General features: G+C 48.1%; 2 protein-coding genes across 9 annotated transcripts in view; one reads left to right on the forward strand and one right to left on the reverse strand.

Annotated features, from left to right (window-relative positions):
• Positions 1-17,144, reverse strand: part of LOC114440849 (ral guanine nucleotide dissociation stimulator-like) — a 31,276-nt gene extending 14,132 nt beyond the window's left edge. For 3 of the 7 annotated variants that reach the window (XM_028413415.1, XM_028413414.1, XM_028413413.1), the window contains exon 1: positions 2,477-2,808. In XM_028413415.1, the coding sequence (XP_028269216.1) occupies positions 2,477-2,665 (189 nt within the window). In that variant the 5' untranslated portion in view covers positions 2,666-2,808. Of the gene's footprint in view, positions 1-2,476; positions 2,809-5,301; positions 5,627-7,343; positions 7,555-10,238; positions 10,525-17,000 lie in introns of those variants that run through there. The other 4 variants (XM_028413417.1, XM_028413416.1, XM_028413420.1 and 1 more) reach the window with 4 other exon arrangements.
• A 460-nt stretch (positions 17,145-17,604) lies between these two features.
• ptgesl (prostaglandin E synthase 2-like) lies at positions 17,605-21,026 on the forward strand. 2 transcript variants are annotated; one of them, XM_028413429.1, is made up of 8 exons: positions 17,605-17,832; positions 18,098-18,502; positions 19,044-19,232; positions 19,325-19,380; positions 19,468-19,620; positions 19,728-19,928; positions 20,018-20,135; positions 20,206-21,026. In XM_028413429.1, exons 2-8 carry the CDS (start codon positions 18,209-18,211, stop codon positions 20,365-20,367), a joined length of 1,173 nt encoding a protein of 390 aa, XP_028269230.1. In that variant the 5' UTR covers positions 17,605-17,832; positions 18,098-18,208; the 3' UTR covers positions 20,368-21,026. The 2 variants fall into 2 exon arrangements, with proteins under 2 accessions (XP_028269230.1, XP_028269231.1); XM_028413430.1 differs by lacking the exon at positions 17,605-17,832 and having other exon boundaries at positions 17,888-18,502; positions 19,044-19,229.
• The last annotated feature ends 12 nt before the right edge of the window (positions 21,027-21,038 follow it).

Raw genomic sequence — 21,038 nt, forward strand, 5'->3', positions numbered from 1 at the left:
TCATTCATCTGGGTCTGTTTATGAGCCGGCTGAGTCGGGACAGACAGGGAGAAGATTCTAGGTTTGTTACAGCAGCTCTGAAAATGTCCACACGGACCAGTGTGTGGAGCCACAGAGACAACAGAGGCTCTGTTTTCCCACAGTCTTGAACTGGTCTGAACTGTTGTGGGAGCTGCAGGCTTCCTTCTCTGATGCTCCTGACTGACTCTGCTGTGCTTTCTGTTCACGGCCTCCGGAGACGAGCTCAGTCATGTCTCTGTTTGGCGGAGTGTGTGTGTTTTTATAGGTTTGCTGATATACATGATGACATAAAGTCAAACACAAACACGACACTACTGAAAACAGCTCAGCAACACACTGAAGAACTGCTCCCCGAAACTCTAAAAACTCTTTTTAGACAATAACGTAACAAGAAAATAGTTTTTGTAACCCTCTGGAAACTGCTCTATTTGACTTCTCCTATGGTCCTTGAATGCATCAAGTGTGATGATAAATTAAACTTGCCAAAGCTTTTTCACGTTTTTTTTGTGGTTCAATAAAAATGTCTGCACTACGATGACATGTGACCAGAAGTCACGTGACTTAGGCCCGTTCACACTGGAGAAAGTCAATCCAGCTAGAGTAGGATTGAATCCAGATCGCCTTTAAGCTGGATACATTCAGACCTATTTTCAAATCACACACACGTGTCCGCACTCAATCCAGCTTAACCTGGCTTGTTTGTTGTCCTCCAAACCACTAGGTGGCGCCTAGTAATATACAGAGTCCGTTCAGGCCGCGGTAGGACCGCATGTGCGCATGCTGTCGTAGTTTGAAGGTTGTTTACGTGCGGCTTTTGTATGCGACCCGGACACTGTCCACGTGAACGGGAAGTATTACGTCACTAGCGGGATTCGCTAGCTGCATTTGCGTTCAGACCTGAGCCAGATGTAAGCCAATCCAGCTAGATCCACCTCCGAGAGCTGGATTGAGATCAATCTGGATATATCCGGATTCATGTAGTTCAGACTCAGAAAAAGATACGGCCTTAATCCTGCTCTAGCCGGATTGATTTCCGCAGTGTGAACAGGGCCTTAAATCCAGTGAGTATTTGGCTGATTGATCAGCAGAGTTCCTTCAGGCTGTAAAAACACACGTGGAGAAACTCTCTGTATCTCCATAACTCTGCTTTCCGACACAGGACAATGAACATCTGAATGAAGCGGGGCGGCACGGCATCGCTCGGCTGGTATTAGCACACACAGCAGAAACTTTATCCCACAGTAAACTTCCTTTTCAAAGCCACTCGATCCTCCCTGCCATATGATACACAACATACAGAACGATGCAGGTTACATGAAGCCGGAGGGATCAACAAATCCAAGCCAGCAGACACAGTGACCCCTCATACTGTAACGGCATTGAATAACGTTCACCTCAGCAGAGGGAAGAAGAAAGGCGGCGATTGTGGAGGAACCCCCTCGGCCTCTGCAGCAGGGGGATTAGGCATTAGGTAATTGTGTTAGAGGAGAGGATTAGATTAGAGCCCAGAGACGAAGCAGAACAGGTTAGCTGGAGACGAGAGACCAACAGGACTCACAACCAAGGCCCAGCGAGGGGGACGTGGCGGGCTTTATGTAACACCGATACATGTGATACATGTGATTACTCATCCTCCCTCCTTATCTGATCCAACGAGAGGAGCACAGAGCCGGAGGATGTTCACATCTCTGAGAGATGCTGCAGCCACAAGTTTCAAAACAACTGCACCTCGACCCAGCGCCGCCGATGGACGACTTCCTGTCAGCGGGGCGATCAATTCACATCATTTCCTGCACTACAAACACACACTCACAATACAACAAGCAATCAATCAATAATCAGTCATTAATGGAAACGCTCATCGACATCCTTCAGAGACTGTGACACAACCACCACCGATTCATACCCAGCAGCTCCACAGACTGATGTCGATCAACAAACGATCAATCAGCCACTGTGAACGATGACATTAGGCCCCTGACACAATAACAAACTTAATATTTCTGCAGCCAGGTGCTGTTTCCTGTCATAAACACACAATCTGCCTGAACCCCCCCCCCCCCCCCCCCAGTGTACTGAAACATGTTCAGATTTGACTCTGGTGTCGTCAGTATTGATCTGGAGGAGGAGGAGGGAGTGACACAAACAGCAAGTCATGCTGTGGCGGTGCCAGTTTGTACCTGAACTCTACAGTGAAACATCACAGAGCTCACAACAACAGGCTGCTGAAGTAAAGAGGACAAAATAAGGCTTGATGCTGCAGCAGCTGGGACACAGAAACAAATCTGCTCCATCCTGTAAGAGCCACAACCTGGCAGTAATACATCATGTGCCTTTAGGTGGGGGTCGCCTCAGAATCTCCACCCTGGACCCTCCAAAACCGGACCATCACCGCATCAGCTAACTGGACCTCCGCCGCCTCCCTCCCTCGAACCCTCCCCCGCCTCACTCTCACCTCCAGCAGCGGCAGGTCCGGGTCTAGGTGCGTGAAGCTGTGCAGAACCACCGGGCTGGGGTCCTCGACCACCTCCAGCCTCACCCCGTCCCAAATGTTCCGCACCCTCCACGACGAGTCAAACATCTCGAGCAGCTGCCCCGGGTTGACGCTGCGCGCCTCGGCTTGCATCCCCGGAAAATAGACCATGGATCCCGGCGGAACGGACAGGCCCAGACAGTCAGAGCAGCGGCGGAGACATGTCCACGGTTTCACGGAGACTTTAAAGCAGAGAGCCGCTGCTGCCGGACCAGGTTCTGGAGGATCATCGCTGCTGTCTGCGGCGTTTAGGAGTAATGTGACTCAGACTGGCTTTCCTAAGCCCCGCCCTCCGCCCCGAGATGCGTTCAGGGCCGTCGGGAAAAAGCACGACAGAATGTAGTAGAAGGTTCTCTCATAACAACAATCAGCTGAATATGGAAATCCGGCTGATTATTGATCTATTATATATTATTATTATTATTATTTATAATAATATAATATACAATAATTATTATTTTATTATTATCATTATTATTATTTATAATAATAATATTAATAACATGTCTTCTGTTCTATTAAACTATTGTATATTATTATTGTTGTTGTTGTTGTATATTAAACGTTTAATTACACATCTGAAAATGTGTTTTATTTTCAGCCACAGCTGAAATGTTGTTGTTTGTGTGTATTTAATTTCCTTTCTTTGCGCTGACATAACAATAATGGAGCACGAATCATTGATTATTAATGGAAGCAAATACGTTTAATAATATGTGATATAACACCCGGCAGCACTGGGATTTGAACATAACAAGCCAACAGGGTGTCCCTGAAGGCAGCGTTAACTCCTCCGCTCTGACGTCATGCCTATGGGAAATGATGGCTGAGTGTTGTTTCTGCTTCACTATGGCAGCAGGACAGTATGGGAAAAGAAAACACATGGATGTGGCCTTCACTGTCCGCCGAGGCCTCACATTCACACTCAAACCACAGCAAACACAGCTGCTCTGCTCTACACTGTGGGTGTTTATGCCACATTATTCAGGGTGGCTTTATAAAAGAACTGCTCAAATTAAACAAACACACTTTAAACATTAAATTTAAGTTTGAATAAATTAATAAAAACAATAACGAGTCACAGTGACGAACACATCCTCTCTGAAAAACACTTTAAACATCTATCAGGATGCTGATTAAAAGCTTTTTAATCAGGTGCTGCAGTGTTGAGATGGCTTCACTGTACCATGACAGATGCATCATGGGGAATTTCTGATGACTGCACCAGTTAAACATAGCAGAAGACATCACGGCAGGAGCCTCTATGGATTTAACGTCTCACACTGCCTCACGCTGGTCAGTGTCAGGACTGCTGCCAGCCATGTTTAACCCATCGGCGCCTACAATGGACACAGCAGCAGCTTCCTGTGTCGTACAGTCAGCTTGATAATAATATAAAACTATGTGGCAAGAGAACTACACCGTCCACACTTGGCTTTTGTAACCATGCAGCAACAGGAAGAGCCCAACGTGTCAGAGTGACTTAGTGAATTTTAGAAAAACATCTGTTGCAGCAGCTGAGGCTGAAACTGATCACAAACACATCTGACCTCACTGACCTTCCTCATCATCATCATAACAACGCACAAATGTGCAGCTGCTGGATGCCAACACACACACACACACACAGAGAAGAGGCACGACACTCATTCTGATCATCTTGTGTTTAAAATTTAGGAGAAAAAAAACCTCACAGCAGCTGTTAGATATGGGTAAAACATGGAGTAGCTTCTTCTTCCATCTGCTGGAAATCAAAACCAGAGGATGTTATGCTGCCGCCGTGGCTCTGGCTCGAGCTTTGACATGTTTTACTGTTCCCCACAGAGGCTGATGCTAACAGGCCGCGTTACTTTCGAATTCTTTCACACAGAAACGAAGCGTTCGTGCTTCTACACAAACAGAAACTGAGCGCAGGCCAGTTTTACCGTCACCCACTAAAACATTTCCACCATGGCATGGTTCAAACTAAATCAGGTCAGTGACGGCACCGGTTATTTCAGTCCTGGTGACACTGACTTCTTTACTCCTCCTGTCAGCGTGCCATTTAGCCAGGCACTGTACCCCCAGCGGAGGCTCACAGGCCGGCACTGGTGACCTGTGTGTTAAGCTGGGCTGCTGCCAGGTGCACAATGTTCCCCAGAGCTCCACAAACACTAGATCTGAGGCAAATAAAGCCAACGAGAGCCAATGAAATATAAAGAGCGTAAACTGATTACAACAGAAAGATGAACTTATAAAGGCTGCTAGACAAAAAAAAGTTATTTTAAAGTTAAAAAAAACTCAGATTAGGACGCCATATGTGGCACCACCTGGCAGACAGATAAACAGTGAAGGAAGTGGAACTTCTCGGAGCTAAAGGGCTGGAAGTGCTGCCCAGAAGTTCCTTCTTGTTTGCTAACAAGCCAAAAATGAAAAGTGCCAGCGCCTTTTTTTTTTTTTTTTAAATAGTTTCCAGTGAGCGGACACATGCAGCCGCCCGGAGGAGAAGCACAGCGCCCATCGTCTTCAGAGAAAGGAAAGTTCATCGTTCAGACGGATCAACAACAACAGCTGCAGCTCAAAGAGGCTTCGACAGAAGCAGAGGACAAAATGAGACCTGCTCATTTATCCAAGGCAAAAACTCAGCTTGCCTCCCTACAGATATTTATTTTATATATAAATACGCTGCAGAAGACGGAGGGTAAACACTCAGCACACATCCTACGTCTTCCTTCCACACCTGTGAGCACTGCACAGACGACAGTTACCTCAGCCAGGAGACAGCCGACAGCTCGTCAGGATGACTGACAGGTGGAGGACGGAGGACGGAGTCTCAGGCTTCAAACAATAACACTGATCCGTCTGTTAAGAAGCTGCTGGTTCATAGAATCCGATGGTCAGACTGTGACGGAGGCGGGGGGGCACGGCTGACAGGCAGGAGGAGGTGTGAGCTGCCTCATGAACGCCGTGATGGCGGTTAATGGGATCAGATGACAGGGAGACGTCGGTCCTTTCATTTCAATCAGCTTTCACTGCAGAGGCGTCGCACTCTGAGGCTCTTACAGCGCTCATTAGCTCGGATCAGACCGGCACCAGTTCCTGCTCCTACCAGCTCCCTGTGATGCTGTTTTGGACACTTAGAGCTCCAGACTCAATGCTGACATCACACAGACAGGTCAACAAGTCAAAGAGGAGGATGCTATCAGCTTTTAATGTCTGCTCAGTCGAGAGACATGACGACCGCCTCAGGTTTCCTCTCAGAAGGTTGTTGTGCTTCACGTCTGTCTGATATAACTCACAGTGCAGCATCAGCACCTTTTGGTTTTACTGACTCTTTAATTATGGGTTTGATCAGATCGTTTGACCATGAGTCTGGCTCAGTGATATGAGGGTTAATCATAGAGAACAGGTGACTTTTATTTTGGTCTCACTGTTCTTGAGTTATTTATGATTAAATATGATTTTAGTCAGAAGTGTAAATTATAAACCCTCCCAGTCCTCCTACGAAGACACCTCAGTCCACCTCTGACCCTGAAAGACCCCGTTCACACTGGGGAAATCCATCCGGCTAGAGTAGGATTTGGGTTGTATCTGGATATATCAGATTGACCAGATTGATCTCAATCCACCTCTCAAAGGTGGATCTAGCCCAGGGATGTCAAAGTCAAATACACAGAGGGCCAAAAAAAAAACAAATTGGCTATAAGCCGAGGGCCGGACTGATTCAATGTTTATCAAAACATATTGAAATGACTGCACGTAGCCTATTGAACCAAGACCTAACACAGTGTATTATTTAATGATTAAATGAATAATCGGGAAAACATTTTTCAGCAGGCACACAGACAAGAACAAACTGCCTTCAAAGAAAAATCACGTCCTGTACATTCTTCTTCTGTAGCCTTTGTTCCGTGTCCATATTCTTAGACGTTTCATGGTGCCTTCTTAAATTGTATTCTTTCATTACAGCCAAACTTTCTCCACACAGAAGGCACACAGGTTTGCCATTTACCTCAGTGAACATGTACTCTGCCTCCCACCGAGCTTCAAACCCCCTGTTCTCAGCATCCACCTTCCGTTTAACCATTTTTTGGGCAGGAGGTAGCTGAAAGTTGACATCTGCTCTGACTGCTAATGAATGATGAAGCCGAAGTCCGCTTGCTGCGCTGCAGTGAGTTCGCGGGTTACCGTTGCATTGTGGGAAATGTAGTATTGGTGCGTGCAAAACACCAGCGGGCAGCTACGGCCTGCGGGCCGGTTCTAATACTAATCAAATATCAATCCGGGGGCCATAGATAATTCGGCCCGCAGGCCTTGACTTTGACATATGTGATCTAGCCGGATTGGCTTACACCTGGCTCAGGACTGAACGCGAATCCCACTACTGATGTGATACTTCCGGTTTCACAGGGACTGTACCCGAGTCGCGTACAAAAGCCGTATGTCCATCGAACCATCGAACTACGACAGCTTGGCCCCGAGTTTATTTTCCACAGGGCTACAAAGGAATAAACTGCTTTTTGACCCAAAAAAAAACTCTGTATTTCTCTCTATGGACTCTGTATTTTATGAGGCGCCACCTAGTGGTTTGGAGGACAACAAAGAAGCTGGGTTAAACTGGATTGAGCACGGACACGCGCGTGTGATAGCCAGATTTGAAAACAGGTCTGAACGTATCCAGCTTAAAGGCGATCTGGATTCACTCCCAGTCTATCTGGATTGACTCTCTCCAGTGTGAACGGGGTCTAAGTCGCCTGTTCAGTCACAGATTTGGTTGTTTGTCTGAAAACAAAACATCTAAAGATCCCACCTGCGTGGCGACTCTTCTTCTTCTGACTGGTGTGTAATAATCCTCGCCGTCCCAGCAGGCACCTCTTCTGACCAGCACTCCACAGGTCCACTGACCCCAGCACCACATCACGGCTTCACCCAGAACCAGAGCAGAACTCTCAGGGCCCAACGTTCCCAGAGTGAAAAACTCAGCAGCGGCTTCGCACTCCCCTCGTCACAGATTGGCCGACTCCCCCCACACAGACGCCCAGCTCGTTCATGTTTACTTTACCAGCTGTGTCAACAACGGCAGGAACAACACTAGAAAAAATTAACTTGTGCCGGGAAAACAGAAAAAGCAGAGGCTGATCTGAGCCGTCCGAATTCTGTCAAAGGTGAAGTGAAACCTCAAAGGAACACTTTCAGGCAGCAGTGACACTTAAAAAAACAAACGAAAGCTGAAGATGAGTCAATGGCATGACAGGGACTTCCCTGTTTGACTACAGAGGGGGAGTATCAGCCAGAGGTGCAGCTGCTCTGCAGCATTACTGAAAGTGCAGAGATTCCTGTCACTGTGAGTGCGTCCCTCTCACAGGTAAAAGGAAAACAGTGAAGATGTTCATGTGGGTTAAAGACAAGCGGCCCTCTCACAGAGTAATGAGATGATTCTCCCCTTTCAGTGCTGCTGCACTGGAAGCAACAAGCCAGTAACAGAGGAGAAGCTTCCCATTCACACCCAGTGAAGGAGACCCTGAGCTGCCCGAGGAGCTGCCTGAGGTGCAGAGCCGCCCAGGCTTCCTTCCTCCTGCTGACTGTGGCCATCAGGGCATCACAGCTCATAAGCAACTCATAAGCACATAAGGACTGTTTGGTGACAATTCTGGCTCATTATTAAACCAAACTGTTTCCTGCTTCCTGTCAGCGCGGCCACTGAGACGCAATATAAAGAAACCACAACACCGACACATGGAGCAGAAGCCTGCGGCCTCAACGGCCCCTGTCCACACACAGTCTGTGCTCCACATCACTTCCACATCCACCTGCACACCCGCCCAAAGTGTCTGCTGAAGCTCCTCCTTCTCAGTAACAGAGGATCATGAGTGACAGCTTTCCACGAGTGGAGATAAATTAGAGGGAATAATGCCTCATTGTTTATTGAAAACTGCTCCGAATGTTGACTCCACCACCACCACCTCTGCTCCTCAGAGACTCCATCATGGTGAACATTATCAGCACGTCTGCAGACATCCATCCGTTTCCTCTGGAGCCCGCTGACAGTTTGACAGCTCCATCACTCGGCAGCAGAGGACTGTGGAGGGCTGCTTGACCTTTTTACCACCAGTGTCATATCACTGCACATATTTGTTTTCTGACAAAAGTTCAGCAAACCGTCGAGCTCAACTTTTACCTAAAGATCCCTGACCCGCCTTCAAACAGCTGCACAGATAAATAACTAAAGTACACATGTGTGTTTACATTTCACAGCAGCATAACTCGGTCACCAGCAGCTGACTCCTAACACTACTCCTGCTTTCAGTATAGGAAAGTAGAAGGAAAGCACATTAAACCGCCCCCCCCCCACCCTGATCAGAGGTCTCTTCAGTCACCTGTGTGGGCGGACAGAACTTTAAATACACACTCTCACACACTGTGATAGTATTGTAGTCTGAGACAAACGTCTTTAATCGAAGCATCAAAAGCAGAGAATCCTGAATCCTGTAGTGAGCTTTGTTCTGTGGTGATAACAGCTCTGGTCTCCCCGCCCGGCTCGGACCGTCCCAGTGACACCTCTATGATTTTATTTTCACAGATTCTCCTCCTGTTTTCACAGCCTGCTGGACTACACGACTGCACTTTATTCCAACCACATGTAACACAACAGCAGACGCACAGCAGGGAGCGGGGGTGACTCAGTTTGACCCTCAGAAGAATTCAGGCCGCACGAAACACAATCAGGAGTTACTGCTGAGACACAGAGCGACTGTTAGAGGGAGAGCAACAGACTCTGGCGGCACCGTGTTATGGTTGGAGCAGCACCACCTCAGGTGTGCTGAGGTCATGAAGAACAGGACCGCAAACAGACAGAGCTGCGTTCACAAGCCTCATTATAACAGAGGAGTCAGTCCACAGAAGGACAACCGCTGCACCAACGCTGGGCTGTTTAACCATGTGACCGCCATCAGCTGTGAATGGTTCAAGGCTGATGTGCTGCAAGACGCCAGGCCCGGTCCACAGAGAAGAGCTGAGGGCTGAGTCTGAGCTCACCTCCTCAGCCCCCTCTGATCCTCCCAGTAAACCCTTTCTACACTTTTGCTGTTGTGAGTTTGAAGCTCGGGAACAGAAGTAATGAAAGAAGAGGCAGCGACCCTCCAGGGTTAATATCTAAATGAAATAAACGGCTCCTCAGAACTCCTCCAACAACAACAGTGTTAATCAAACGTTTGCTGGTCTGTCTGCGTCTCCTCCCAGCTTTCAGTCGCAGGATTTATTAACAAGCTGATTCAGGAAGACATTCATGAGGCGCCACGGGGATTATTACAGACATGACCAAACATGTCAGAAGTTTAGAGGGCACTGTGGTTGCCTGGGTGTGAGACTCACACACACACACACACACACACACACACACACACACAGACCAAGGTTCAGACCAAACAGTCCATTAATGTAGGAAGGAACAATAGCAGCTAAAACTTGCTGACTGTTTCCAGAAGCAAATGAAGGCGGAGAGACGAGAGAGGAGTCAGTGAACGCAACACACACAGAAATCTTCTAAACTGGTGTTGTGACTCGTTTACAAGCAGAAACTGATCAAACAAACCACAAGAAGTGTCTGCACAATATACATATTTCATGCTTTTTGGTGTTCAATGATCACACACACACACACACACACACACACACACACACACAGACACACACTGTTGCAGCTCACCAGGTCGTCCAGGATGGTGACGGGGAAATCAAACATGCACATCTTGACGGGCTGAGCGAGCGCTCTGTGCAGGCTGAACAGGGACTTGGTTTCCATGCTGCACGCTGAACGCACTGCACAGCTGTCGCTCGACGCGTCGCCGACATACACCAACAAAAAGAAAAACAAAAAAAGACAAATGAAGGAAGAAGAAGGAACTCCCAGCCTGGCTGCTCAGCGCTCCGCTCCCTCTGCCTCTGACTGAAGACTGAGGAGTCTGTCTGGGAGACGGGAGAGGAACCCCTCCACCTCCTCCACCTCCTCCTCCTGCTCTCCCCTCGTCTGCCTCCCTCTTCCTCTTCTCGCCTTGCCTCCCTTCCCCTCCTCCTTCTCTGCCTCGCCAGGGAACGTCTTAACTGTCAGCAGCTGCTCTCTTGTCTTTCCGTCTTCTGGGGGTATTGCCCAACACTCGCCGCTGTTGTGCCACGACCGCAGCGTGTTTGCATTCTCTCTCCACTGATGTGCTCAGACCTGCCACAGAACTGCAGGCGAGGAAATGCAGCAGGTACACAGAGGGGCTCGGAGCTGGCGTCTGACTCTCTTATGCTGCAGCGATTTAATCAGGAGAGAAGCAGCAGCTCCGTGTTGCTCCTGTAGTGCCAGACTGTCTGTGCGAGCCCATTAAAGATGAAGCAGGCTGAAGTATGAATCAGCCTCCCTCCTCATTAATGCTGCTGCTAAAATGTGAAAGCGGACATTCTGCGGGGTCACCGGCGCTCTCCTGGAAATTCTTTTCCTTTCTGAACATGTGATGGAGGTCCGGTGAGGCCTGGTAGTCCTGCACAGGAGCTGGCTGCTGCCACGATTTTGAGCGTTATTAAATCTTTGATGTTGTTCTTCTGGTCTGCGCTCAGTGCTGCAGCATTCCTGCACTGCACCGGGGAAGCTCTGAGATTTGTCTGATGGTAAAATGCACGCCTCCTTGTTTAGCAATCAGCTAATCACTTTACAACTAGTTTAAACATCCAGAGTGTGATGAAGAGAAGTCTAAAAACGTCAGAAACAGACACCATGACACCATGAGTGGTCATCTCTTTAGCTTCCACCTATGCTAAGGTCATTATCAAACCTCTCCTGGTCGGATGAGAGCAGATAACAGCTGGTTTGCTGCCCTGAATACTGAAATCTGATGTTAAAGGATGACACGATGCATTTCTTCGAGGCACCAGATCAAGAGTCCGTGCGGGGGGAAAAGAAAATAACAGTCACTACGGACAAATCTTCCCTGGGTCTGTGTGCAACAAGATGTTTAAAAATGACAGATGTTGCCATTGGCAACACATGAAGGCATCCCCTCCTGCCTCACAGAGAGAGGAGGAAAAAACTGAAGCAGCGAAACTGTTCCGAGCTTTGAAGCTGAGCTGCTGATGAATGTGTCGCCTGCTTTAAATGTGCAGGATGTCGCACGTCTGCCTGTGACTGATGCTCATGTGTCACACAGCAGACCACACATGCTCAGTGAGCTTAAATATCGTCTAATATATGACGAGCTTCCCCTGCTCTTCAGCAGACTCAGACTTCAGTGAGGGATTCCCCAGGATCAGCTCGGGAAGGAACAGCCTTCCCTGCAGCTGGACTCCATGTTGACGTCCTGATATATTCTCTTCATGGCGTTTACAGCCTCTCGACCTGAATCTCAAAAACATATCAGGCTGGCTGTATGTAGGTCACACAGCTTTTACCCTGAATGGCTGAAACATCGACAGAAAGGAAGTAAGTTGGCTCTGACCTGAAAACAGCAGCCTCAGAGCTGTGAAACATGTTTTTTTTTTTTTTATCTCACCTATCACTTCGGTCCCGCCTTCTGTTCTCCCTCCAGCGCTCTGACCACTTTCCCTCCATGTTTCATCAGCATGTAAACGTACAGTCAACATCCAGGCTGTGTAATTATTAAAACTGCTTTGCACTGTGATGCAGCACCAGGAGCGTCCCTCGCTGCCAGCTCTGAAGCTTCTTTCTTTTGGCTAATATTTACAGTTGGGTCTAAATAATTCACGTGTGTTCCGCCCTTCAGTCTGGGGGAATTTAAAGGGGGAACAAAGGTGGAATTCAGCCCTGGTTCAGATGCAAATGAGGTGGTGATTTACAAGTACAGCAGAGAAAACACAACTGCTGCTGCTCTTATAAACACACAGACAGTAGAAGAAGAGGAGGAGGAGGAGGAGGAGGAGGAAGAGAAGGAGCAACTGAAGGAAAAGAACACCACTGGGAACTGCTTTCAGATGCAGAGGCCGTCCCACGGCTGAATACTGTAGGAGAGAGGTTGTCATGGAAACAGGGAGGCAAAGCCGGCTCTTCATAGGGCTACATAAGATTAACCCCCTCCTCCTCGTCCTCCTTCTACAGATACCCAGCCAGGACAGGAAGGCGGACTGTAACCTGCTGCTCTGCTTCCTGTGGACTCGGACAATGACAGGACGGGCGGTGCAGGTACAGCCGAGCTCAGACCATCTGAGAGGCTTCAAATGTAAATAAACGGCACACAGTCTGTGCAGCGCCGCTCCACACCGCGGTAGCAGCTCCCTCTGTTACATGTTTCAGTATTTGTATTTTTCGAGCCTCTGCTCAGCACATTCGGTGTAGAAAGCTGCTGATCAGTCAAATCTCTGGTCACATGACTCCATCGTGACTTCCTGGTTTGTTGACAAACCTCTGTGACCCAGATACAAAAGATACAACTATGATTTGTGCTTGTTATTTAAACACAAACGCTCCATCCTCTGCGACCCACCTGCAGGTCCAGAGCCAGTCAACAAACGGCTTCAATCAGATATGTTTTCCACAAGTCTGTTCAGGAAAGCTCACACCGGATCCAGTGTTTTCAGCTTGACCTGTCACAACATGACTTCTCTGTGAGCGGGAAACACACCAGATCCAGACTGATCAGCAGCCACAGATCCTTTCTCTGGCCTGCACGGAAAACCCGGCACGAACACGCCTGCGAATGATTACAGAGTCTGCGCACGAGTCTGATCTGGTCACTTGGAAATTACAAACGTGGACAAAACATAAAGCCATAAAGAGCAGCTCTGAAAAACAAATCTGACTGAGCGCCGCTCAGCCAGGACCAACAGACCGCTGCACTTTGCAACACTGTTCATCCACTGAAACGCTCCAGACATGAATTTCAAGGACAGGCCCTCTCTCTCTCCAAACACACAACTTAATGCCTCTGAAAAACAAGGAGGAAAAAAAAAACCCTCGGGAATAAAAACTGGAGAAAAAAATCTGATTCTTGTCACATTCCATCAGACAAAGAAGTCAGATATGCTTGGAGTGAAGTCAAGCTTCAAGAACGGAGTGGTCTGTGCAGAAAATGGAGCGCTGAGGCGGCGACAGGCCAGCTCAGTTTAATCTACAAAAAAATAAATGTTTCAAAAGATAAACCTCAATATTACAAGAATATTACAGAATACAGCTGCTTATAGAAATACAGGCAGAGTGTGTGTCTGTCTGTGTGTGTGTGTGTGTGTGGCTGTGTGTGTCTCTGTGTGTCCCTGTGTGTGTCTCTGTGTGTGTCTCTGTGTGTGTGTCTGTGTGTCTGTCTCTGTGTGTCTGTGTGTGTCTCTGTGTGTCTATGTGTGTGTCTGTGTGTGTGTCTCTGTATGTGTGTGTCTCTGTGTGTGTCTCTGTGTGCGTGTGTCTCTGTATGTGTGTGTGTGTCTCTGTGTGTCCCTGTGTGTGTCTCTGTGTGTGTGTGTGTGTGTGTCTCTGTGTGTGTCTCTGTGTGCGTGTGTCTCTGTATGTGTGTGTGTCTCTGTATGTGTGTGTGTGTCTCTGTGTGTGTCTCTGTATGTGTGTGTGTGTGTCTCTGTGTGTGTGTCTGTGTGTCTGTCTCTGTGTGTGTCTCTGTGTGTGTCTCTGTGTGTCTCTGTGTGTGTCTCTGTCTGTGTGTGTCTCTGTGTCTCTCTGTGTCTGTGTGTCTCTGTGTGTCTGTTTGTGTCTCTGTGTGTGTCTCTGTCTGTGTCTCTGTGTCTCTCTCTGTGTCTCTGTGTCTCTCTCTGTGTGTCTCTGTGTGTGTCTCTGTGTCTGTTTGTGTCTCTGTGTGTGTCTCTGTGTGTGTCTCTGTGTGTCTCTGTCTCTGTGTGTCTCTCTGTGTGTGTCTCTGTGTGTGTGTCTCTGTGTCTCTGTCTGTGTGTCTCTGTGTGTGTCTGTGTGTGTCTCTGTGTGTCTCTCTCTGTGTCTCTCTGTGTGTGTCTCTGTGTGTCTCTCTGTGTGTGTCTCTGTCTGTGTGTGTCTCTGTGTCTCTCTGTGTCTGCGTGTGTCTCTGTGTGTCTGTTTGTGTCTCTGTGTGTGTCTCTGTCTGTGTCTCTCTCTGTGCGTCTGTGTGTGTCTCTGTGTGTCTCTGTCTGTGTCTGTGTGTGTCTCTGTGTCTGTTTGTGTCTCTGTGTGTGTCTCTCTGTGTGTGTCTCTGTGTGTGTCTCTGTGTGTGTGTCTCTGTGTGTGTCTCTCTGTGTCTCTCTGTGTGTGTCTCTCTGTGTGTGTCTCTGTGTGTGTCTCTGTCTGTGTCTCTGTGTGTCTCTCTGTGTGTGTCTCTGTGTGTCTCTGTCTGTGTCTCTGTGTGTCTCTGTGTCTGTGTCTCTGTGTGTCTCTCTGTGTCTCTGTGTGTGTCTGTGTGTCTCTGTGTGTGTCTCTGTGTCTCTCTGTGTGTCTCTGTGTGTGTCTGTGTGTCTCTGTGTGTCTCTCTGTGTGTCTCTGTGTGTGTCTGTGTCTCTCTGTGTGTGTCTCTGTGTGTCTCTCTGTGTGTGTCTCTGTGTCTCTCTGTGTCTCTCTGTGTGTCTCTCTGTGTGTCTCTCTGTGTGTGTCTCTGTGTGTGTCTCTGTGTGTCTCTGTGTGTGTCTCTGTGTCTCTCTGTGTCTCTCTGTGTGTCTCTGTGTGTGTCTGTGTGTGTCTGTGTGTGTCTCTCTGTGTGTCTCTGTGTCTCTGTGTGTGTCTCTCGGGTTAAACAGGAGCCTCGGTCCTCTCCTCCTGCCTCACAGACAAAGCTCGGCTCTGACCTTTCACACAGATTCATGGTGTTTACTCTGGTTTTCTCTCAGACTGAAGAGTCTCACACAGATTTAGTAACGATGCTCCTGACGAGCAGAGCTGCATCATCTATGTTTGTTTCATTCATTTCAGGTTTTAGCTCATTAGGACATAAACATGTCGCTTAAAGCAGCTTTAAAAGGATTAATAAACTTTTCCCCGGAGGCCATAAATGAGCTTACAACTAGAACGAGGTTCCATGAGCCGCACTAAGAACCGACTTTTGACACTAAAACATACACTTTTCTTTTTAATGCTCTTAAATATCACACTTTTAAATAAACAAACAGCGTTTTAACAACATTCTGCAACATCTGTAACCTCCTGCTGGTTTTCTGGCAGCACATTTGTGACAGTGAATGCATCACAGAAATATCCCAGCATGCACTGGGCATCAAGCGGCACCCATTCAGATGCAACACGAGCTTCAGACAGTGCAGGAGGAGAGTGGACAAACAGCATCAATCCGATCAATAGTCTCCATTCATGTAAATTGATTCATTTAATCCACATCCTGATCCTGATCCTGATCCTGATCCTGATCCTGAGTCCCCCAGCGCCCCCTCTGTCCTCTGCACTCACATCTGGAGCTGTGATGTATTATCGATGTGTCCACTCATGTTTATGGTCACTGATGGGAGTAAACAAATGGAAACAGCACCACCACCACCACCCAGCCCCACACCACCACCACCACCACCACCACCCAGCCACCACCCACCCCCCCACTTCTTGGAGAGAGCAGAGCTAATGATCTCCGCCGGCTGAAGGACGTTTCCTAAAGGGCGTCCGGTCAGCAGCACAGAATAACCACACGGTCAAACTATTGATCATTTTTAGATTATTTTATACGTAATACTAGAAACGAACCTGATCAATATCACCAACAGTAACTCACGACTTCTTGTATTGATACCTAGATACAAAGAGATTTGATCGACTTCATTATAATATTTAATGAAAAAGAATTTCTGATTCTGATTCTGATCACTTACTTTGATCTGGTTGATTATTTTATAACAGAAACAAAACAATCCATTTACAGTTAAATGTAAAGCTCTGATCAGGTCTGACGGTCTGAGATTCTTCCAGTTATGATCAATCAATAAATGGTTTCAGCGAAGCTTTCGTCTTATTTCAGGACAAGAACACATAAAAATCATTTAACTCTGGTTCTATCTTCTTTAAAGTGACTTTGCTGCTTTTATTTCCTCACATGTGAGTTTAGTTTATTCCCTGTGTGTCTTCAGTATTTAGGATTTAAATCAATCAATAAATCAATAAAAAAAAAAAACTAGATCAACCAGTTATTACATGTTCCTGAAGCTGTGTGTAGACACAGACAGATCTCTGGTCTCGGTCTTTGTTGCATTAAATGCTTTTTGCACAGGAGCATTATCAACTATTGATCGATTCAAAAACAATACTGATCCACCTAATGATCTCTGACTGATCAATGATCATTTACAACATAATGATGCTTTACATCCTGAGTGGAGGCAGCAAATATTGAACTGTGGATTCTTCTTCTTAATTCCATATTTTAATGTTTATAGACAGAAGCAGAGAGAGGGACACAGTGGTGGAGGTGGTGGAGGAGGTGGAGGCCGCCATGGCTTGTTGACTAATTGACGCCCAATTAGCGATATGCTAATGAGCTCAGGTGTGTATTTGAATATGCAGCTGCTTTCTTACCTGTTTTTCCAGCATGATCATTCTCTCAGTATCATGACCTTCATGGAGTGAGTGTCCATGCGGGTTCAGGTTCGACCTCAGACACGCTCCGGCTCTGCCAGCATCTTCTTCTTCTTCTTCACGGATGAGAGAGAGAGAGAGGGGAAGAATTCAAAAATGAAAGGTTACTGATGATGCTCACGGCTAACTAGCTTCGCTGCTGGGAGGCTAGCAGAGCGCTACTTGATGCTTTATCCTTGGGAGAAATGTCCGCGGTGTCTCCAGCATGTCTTCACATCAACACACACAAAAGAAAAGGGCACCGAGGAGGAGGAGGAGAGTGTTTATATCCGTGGAGGAAAAACATCGGCCAGTGACAAACAGGGGAGGGGAACAGCTAACGAGCTAGCTAACGTTAGCCTGCTAGCATTAGCCAGCTAAACCCAGCGGTTATCAATTTTTTATTTGTCTCCTCGTGCCTTCATCCATCGCCGCTCCCTTCCAGTCACGCTCGAAAAAATACACGGGAGATGTGTCCCCGAGCATCGGCTCCCCGCACCGAATCCTCGCCGCAGGTCGACGACGACGGCATCCCCAGTGGAGAGTCCGGGCAGGGCAGATGTGATGTGGGGATGTGACCGCTGGAGCACTTTAATGGATGCTGCTGCTGCTGCTGGCTGAGGGGGAATCTCCGCTCCCAGCAAGACAAGACGCTGCTGCTGCTGCTGCTGCTGCTGGTGATGCTGCCGTCAGACTCTCGGAACAACGGACGCTCTTGAACGCACCACACGTAGCAAGAACAGGCTGCTCTTGAACGCACCCCCGTTCAATTCAACGGAGCGACAAAGCGCCTGTAAAACACAACAACACCGCACATTGTCACTTTGTGTTATTGTGGACATCAGTCGGTCACCATTGTGTCTCTTTGTGGTGACGTTTGTGTCAATTACGTCTAATTTTGATTGTTTTCAGTCATTTTGTCTTTCTGTGGAGACGTTGTGTGTGTCTTTGTAGTCTTTTTACAACTTATTGTGTTGGTTTTGTTCATTCTTAGATGTAATTTGTGTCACTGTGTAGTACTGTAACAATGTGTGTGTTTTTTCCTCCTCTTTTCTCAGAGTTTTGCCTTTTGTGTGTCACTGGAGGCGCTACGAAGTCTGACAAACTCAACCCAGGGCACCAAACCTCTCTCACTCGCGGTGCATTGTGGGACTTTATGTAAAACCAACATGGCAGCCGCCTGCGCCCGAACGCTTGGTAAGGTCGGCTGGTCTCTTCTGGAGTCTCCAGCCGCTCGCCGGTCCGGTACCTTCTCCTACCTGCTGAGGAATGGGAGCGCGCTTGGGTCCAGGAGGGCGTACGGCACCGGCGGGACCGGGGTCCGGTCCAAACTGCTGTCCTCCGTGCGGAGGGCAGGAGGAGGCAGGCTGCTGGGCTGCGCCTTCCTGCTCGGTGGAGGTTTGGGTTTATATCAGGCTGTGAGGCTGTCTGTCCAGCAGCACCTGGCCCAGAAGGAGGCAAAGGTGAGCAGATAAACCGTTTACAGCTGATCCGGTCCGGCCTCGGACCGGACGGAGCTGCTGCTGACATCATAGGGGTTACAAGTAAAAGTACAAATACTCATGTAACATGTCTTTATGTGTGTGTGTGTGTGTGTGTGTGAGTGTGTGTGTGTGTGTGAGTGTGTGTGTTGTGCCATGCTGTGTGAGTGTGTGTTGTGCCATGCTCTCTGTGTGTGTGTGTGTGTGTGTGTGTGTGTGTGTGTGTGTGTGTGTGTGTGCCATGCTGTGTGTGTGTGTGTTGTGCCATGCTGTGTGTGTGTGTGTTGTGCCATGCTGTGTGTGTGTGTGTTGTGCCATGCTGTGTGTGTGTGTGTTGTGCCATGCTGTGTGTGTGTGTGTGTTGTGCCATGCTGTGTGTGTGTGTGTTGTGCCATGCTGTGTGTGTGTGTGTTGTGCCATGCTGTGTGAGTGTGTGTTGTGCCATGCTCTCTGTGTGTGTGTGTGTGTGTGCACCTCACACAGCAGCGTGCAGCTGTCAGTAGTGTTTGGTTTTCCTCTGCAGGAGTCTGGAGGCGGTCTGACGTTGATCCTGTATCAGTACAAGACCTGCCCGTTCTGCAGCAAGGTGCGGGCCTTCCTGGACTTCTACGGGCTGCCGTACGAGATCGTGGAGGTGAACCCGGTGATGAGGCAGGAGATCAAGTGGTCAGCCTACAGGAAGGTGCCCATCCTGATGGTGGATGACGAGGTGGTGAGGAGCCCCGCTTCTAAACACAACAACACACACTTCATGTCTGAGTAAGGTTCACAACAACACGCAGTCTTTGTGTCCTTCTTCTGCAGCAACTGAACGACTCGTCCGTCATCATCAGCGCCATCAAGACGTATTTAATAAACAAGTCAGTTCAACAGAGAACTATTTATTATGAATTAAATCCTTATATAAAAACTGCGTATTAAAACAAAGGTGAATCTTCATCATCCAGGGAGAAAAACATGGCCGACATCCTGCGCTGCTACCCGGAGATGAAGTCTGTGAACGACAGGGGGAAGGAGGTGACGGAGTACAACAACAAGTACTGGCTGATGCTGAGCGAGGACGAGACCGCCGTGATTTATCCGGAGAAGAGCATGCAGAAGTGAGCGCCACACACACACACACACACACGCTCTTATTTTGAAAGGGTGCCATGAACTCTGACTGAACCCTGGTGCTGTTAACACTACGAGCTGTAAATGTTTTCAGGGAGGAGATGAAGTGGCGTCAGTGGGCTGATGACTGGCTCGTGCACCTTATATCCCCAAACGTGTACCGAACAACCGGCGAGGCCCTGGCATCCTTCGACTACATCGTACGCGAGGGCAAGTTTGGTACTTTTGAAGGCTTCTTCGCCAAATATGTGGGCGCTGCAGCCATGTTCCTCATCTCCAAGAGGCTGAAAAATAGGCAAGTGACAGCACCTGCCACCGCCTACCCATAATGCCTTTGTTTTGATGTCACTGTATTGACCCCTCCACTCCTCCTGAATCCAACAGACACAACCTGCAGGACGACGTCAGGCAGGACCTCTACAAGGCCGTCAACGACTGGGTGGCGGCCATTGGCAGTAAGAGGAAGTTCATGGGCGGCGATCAGCCCAACCTGGCGGACCTGGTGAGGACACGCGCCCGCTCTCATCCTGTCAGACATCAGAATGTTTAACTGTGACTTCCCCTCCACGCAGGCGGTGTTTGGCGTCCTCAGAGTGATGGAGGGCCTGGAGGCGTTTGACGACATGATGGCGAACACTAAAGTCAAATACTGGTACAGACGCATGCAGAGGGCGAGCCTTAACCACGAAGGTCGGACACAGAACGCCTCCGGCCTCACCGCCACTCAACAGTAAACCTCCGACAGAGACACAGCGGCCGGGACTAGACGTGTGTGGGACGCCCTGAGGACGGGAGCTGCTGCTGCTGGGACTGACGTCCTCTGAGACGCACACGAGGCGGAGCCTGTCTGCTCGTCTGCTAGCTTCATGTAGATGAAGGCCTGTTATTTAATTTGACTGTTGAATGAAGCTGCTTTGTGGTTGTTACTGCCCTCTATTGGTGAACTGCACGAACTGCAGCAGTATCAACAAACCACAAAGCAGCCTAAAGCATTTAAACATCCGATATTTGATGCAACTACTCTGCTAATTTCATCTTAATAGAGAAGTTTAAATATCACTGATCTGTTCCTTTGATCGTCAGCTGTCATGTTGAAGTCTGGAGTAACAAGATGTCAACCAAAGACTTTTATTGCGACTGTTGAAGGAAGTCTCTCATTCTGCTTCAGAGCAGATCTTTGGTACCAAGTTTTTGGTGTGTGCAGATTTTTTTTGGGACATGTTTCACATGGTTCTGTGTAGAGTTCAGATGTTCTGGATCAGTGATTGATCAGACAGCTGATTGGCTGGTGAGCTGAATGTACTAAATATGCAGCAGCAGATCAATTAACTGTATTAAAACCAACTCAATGTGCATAGTTGTAAAAAGTTAAAATAAAAAAAAAAAACCTGGATTATTGTTTAAT

This window comes from Parambassis ranga, chromosome 9, assembly GCF_900634625.1.
Source record: "Parambassis ranga chromosome 9, fParRan2.1, whole genome shotgun sequence".
NCBI classification, from domain to species: domain Eukaryota; kingdom Metazoa; phylum Chordata; class Actinopteri; family Ambassidae; genus Parambassis; species Parambassis ranga.

What these genes read in the sequence shown, in the direction of transcription:
- ptgesl (XM_028413429.1), top strand. Translation starts at nt 18,209, where the DNA reads ATGGCAGCCGCCTGCGCCCGAACGCTTGGTAAGGTCGGCTGGTCTCTT. An exon ending in TGGCCCAGAAGGAGGCAAAG is followed by an intron (nt 18,503 to 19,043) that starts GTGAGCAGATAA and finishes TTTCCTCTGCAG; the next exon opens with GAGTCTGGAGGCGGTCTGAC. An exon ending in TGATGGTGGATGACGAGGTG is followed by an intron (nt 19,233 to 19,324) that starts GTGAGGAGCCCC and finishes CTTCTTCTGCAG; the next exon opens with CAACTGAACGACTCGTCCGT.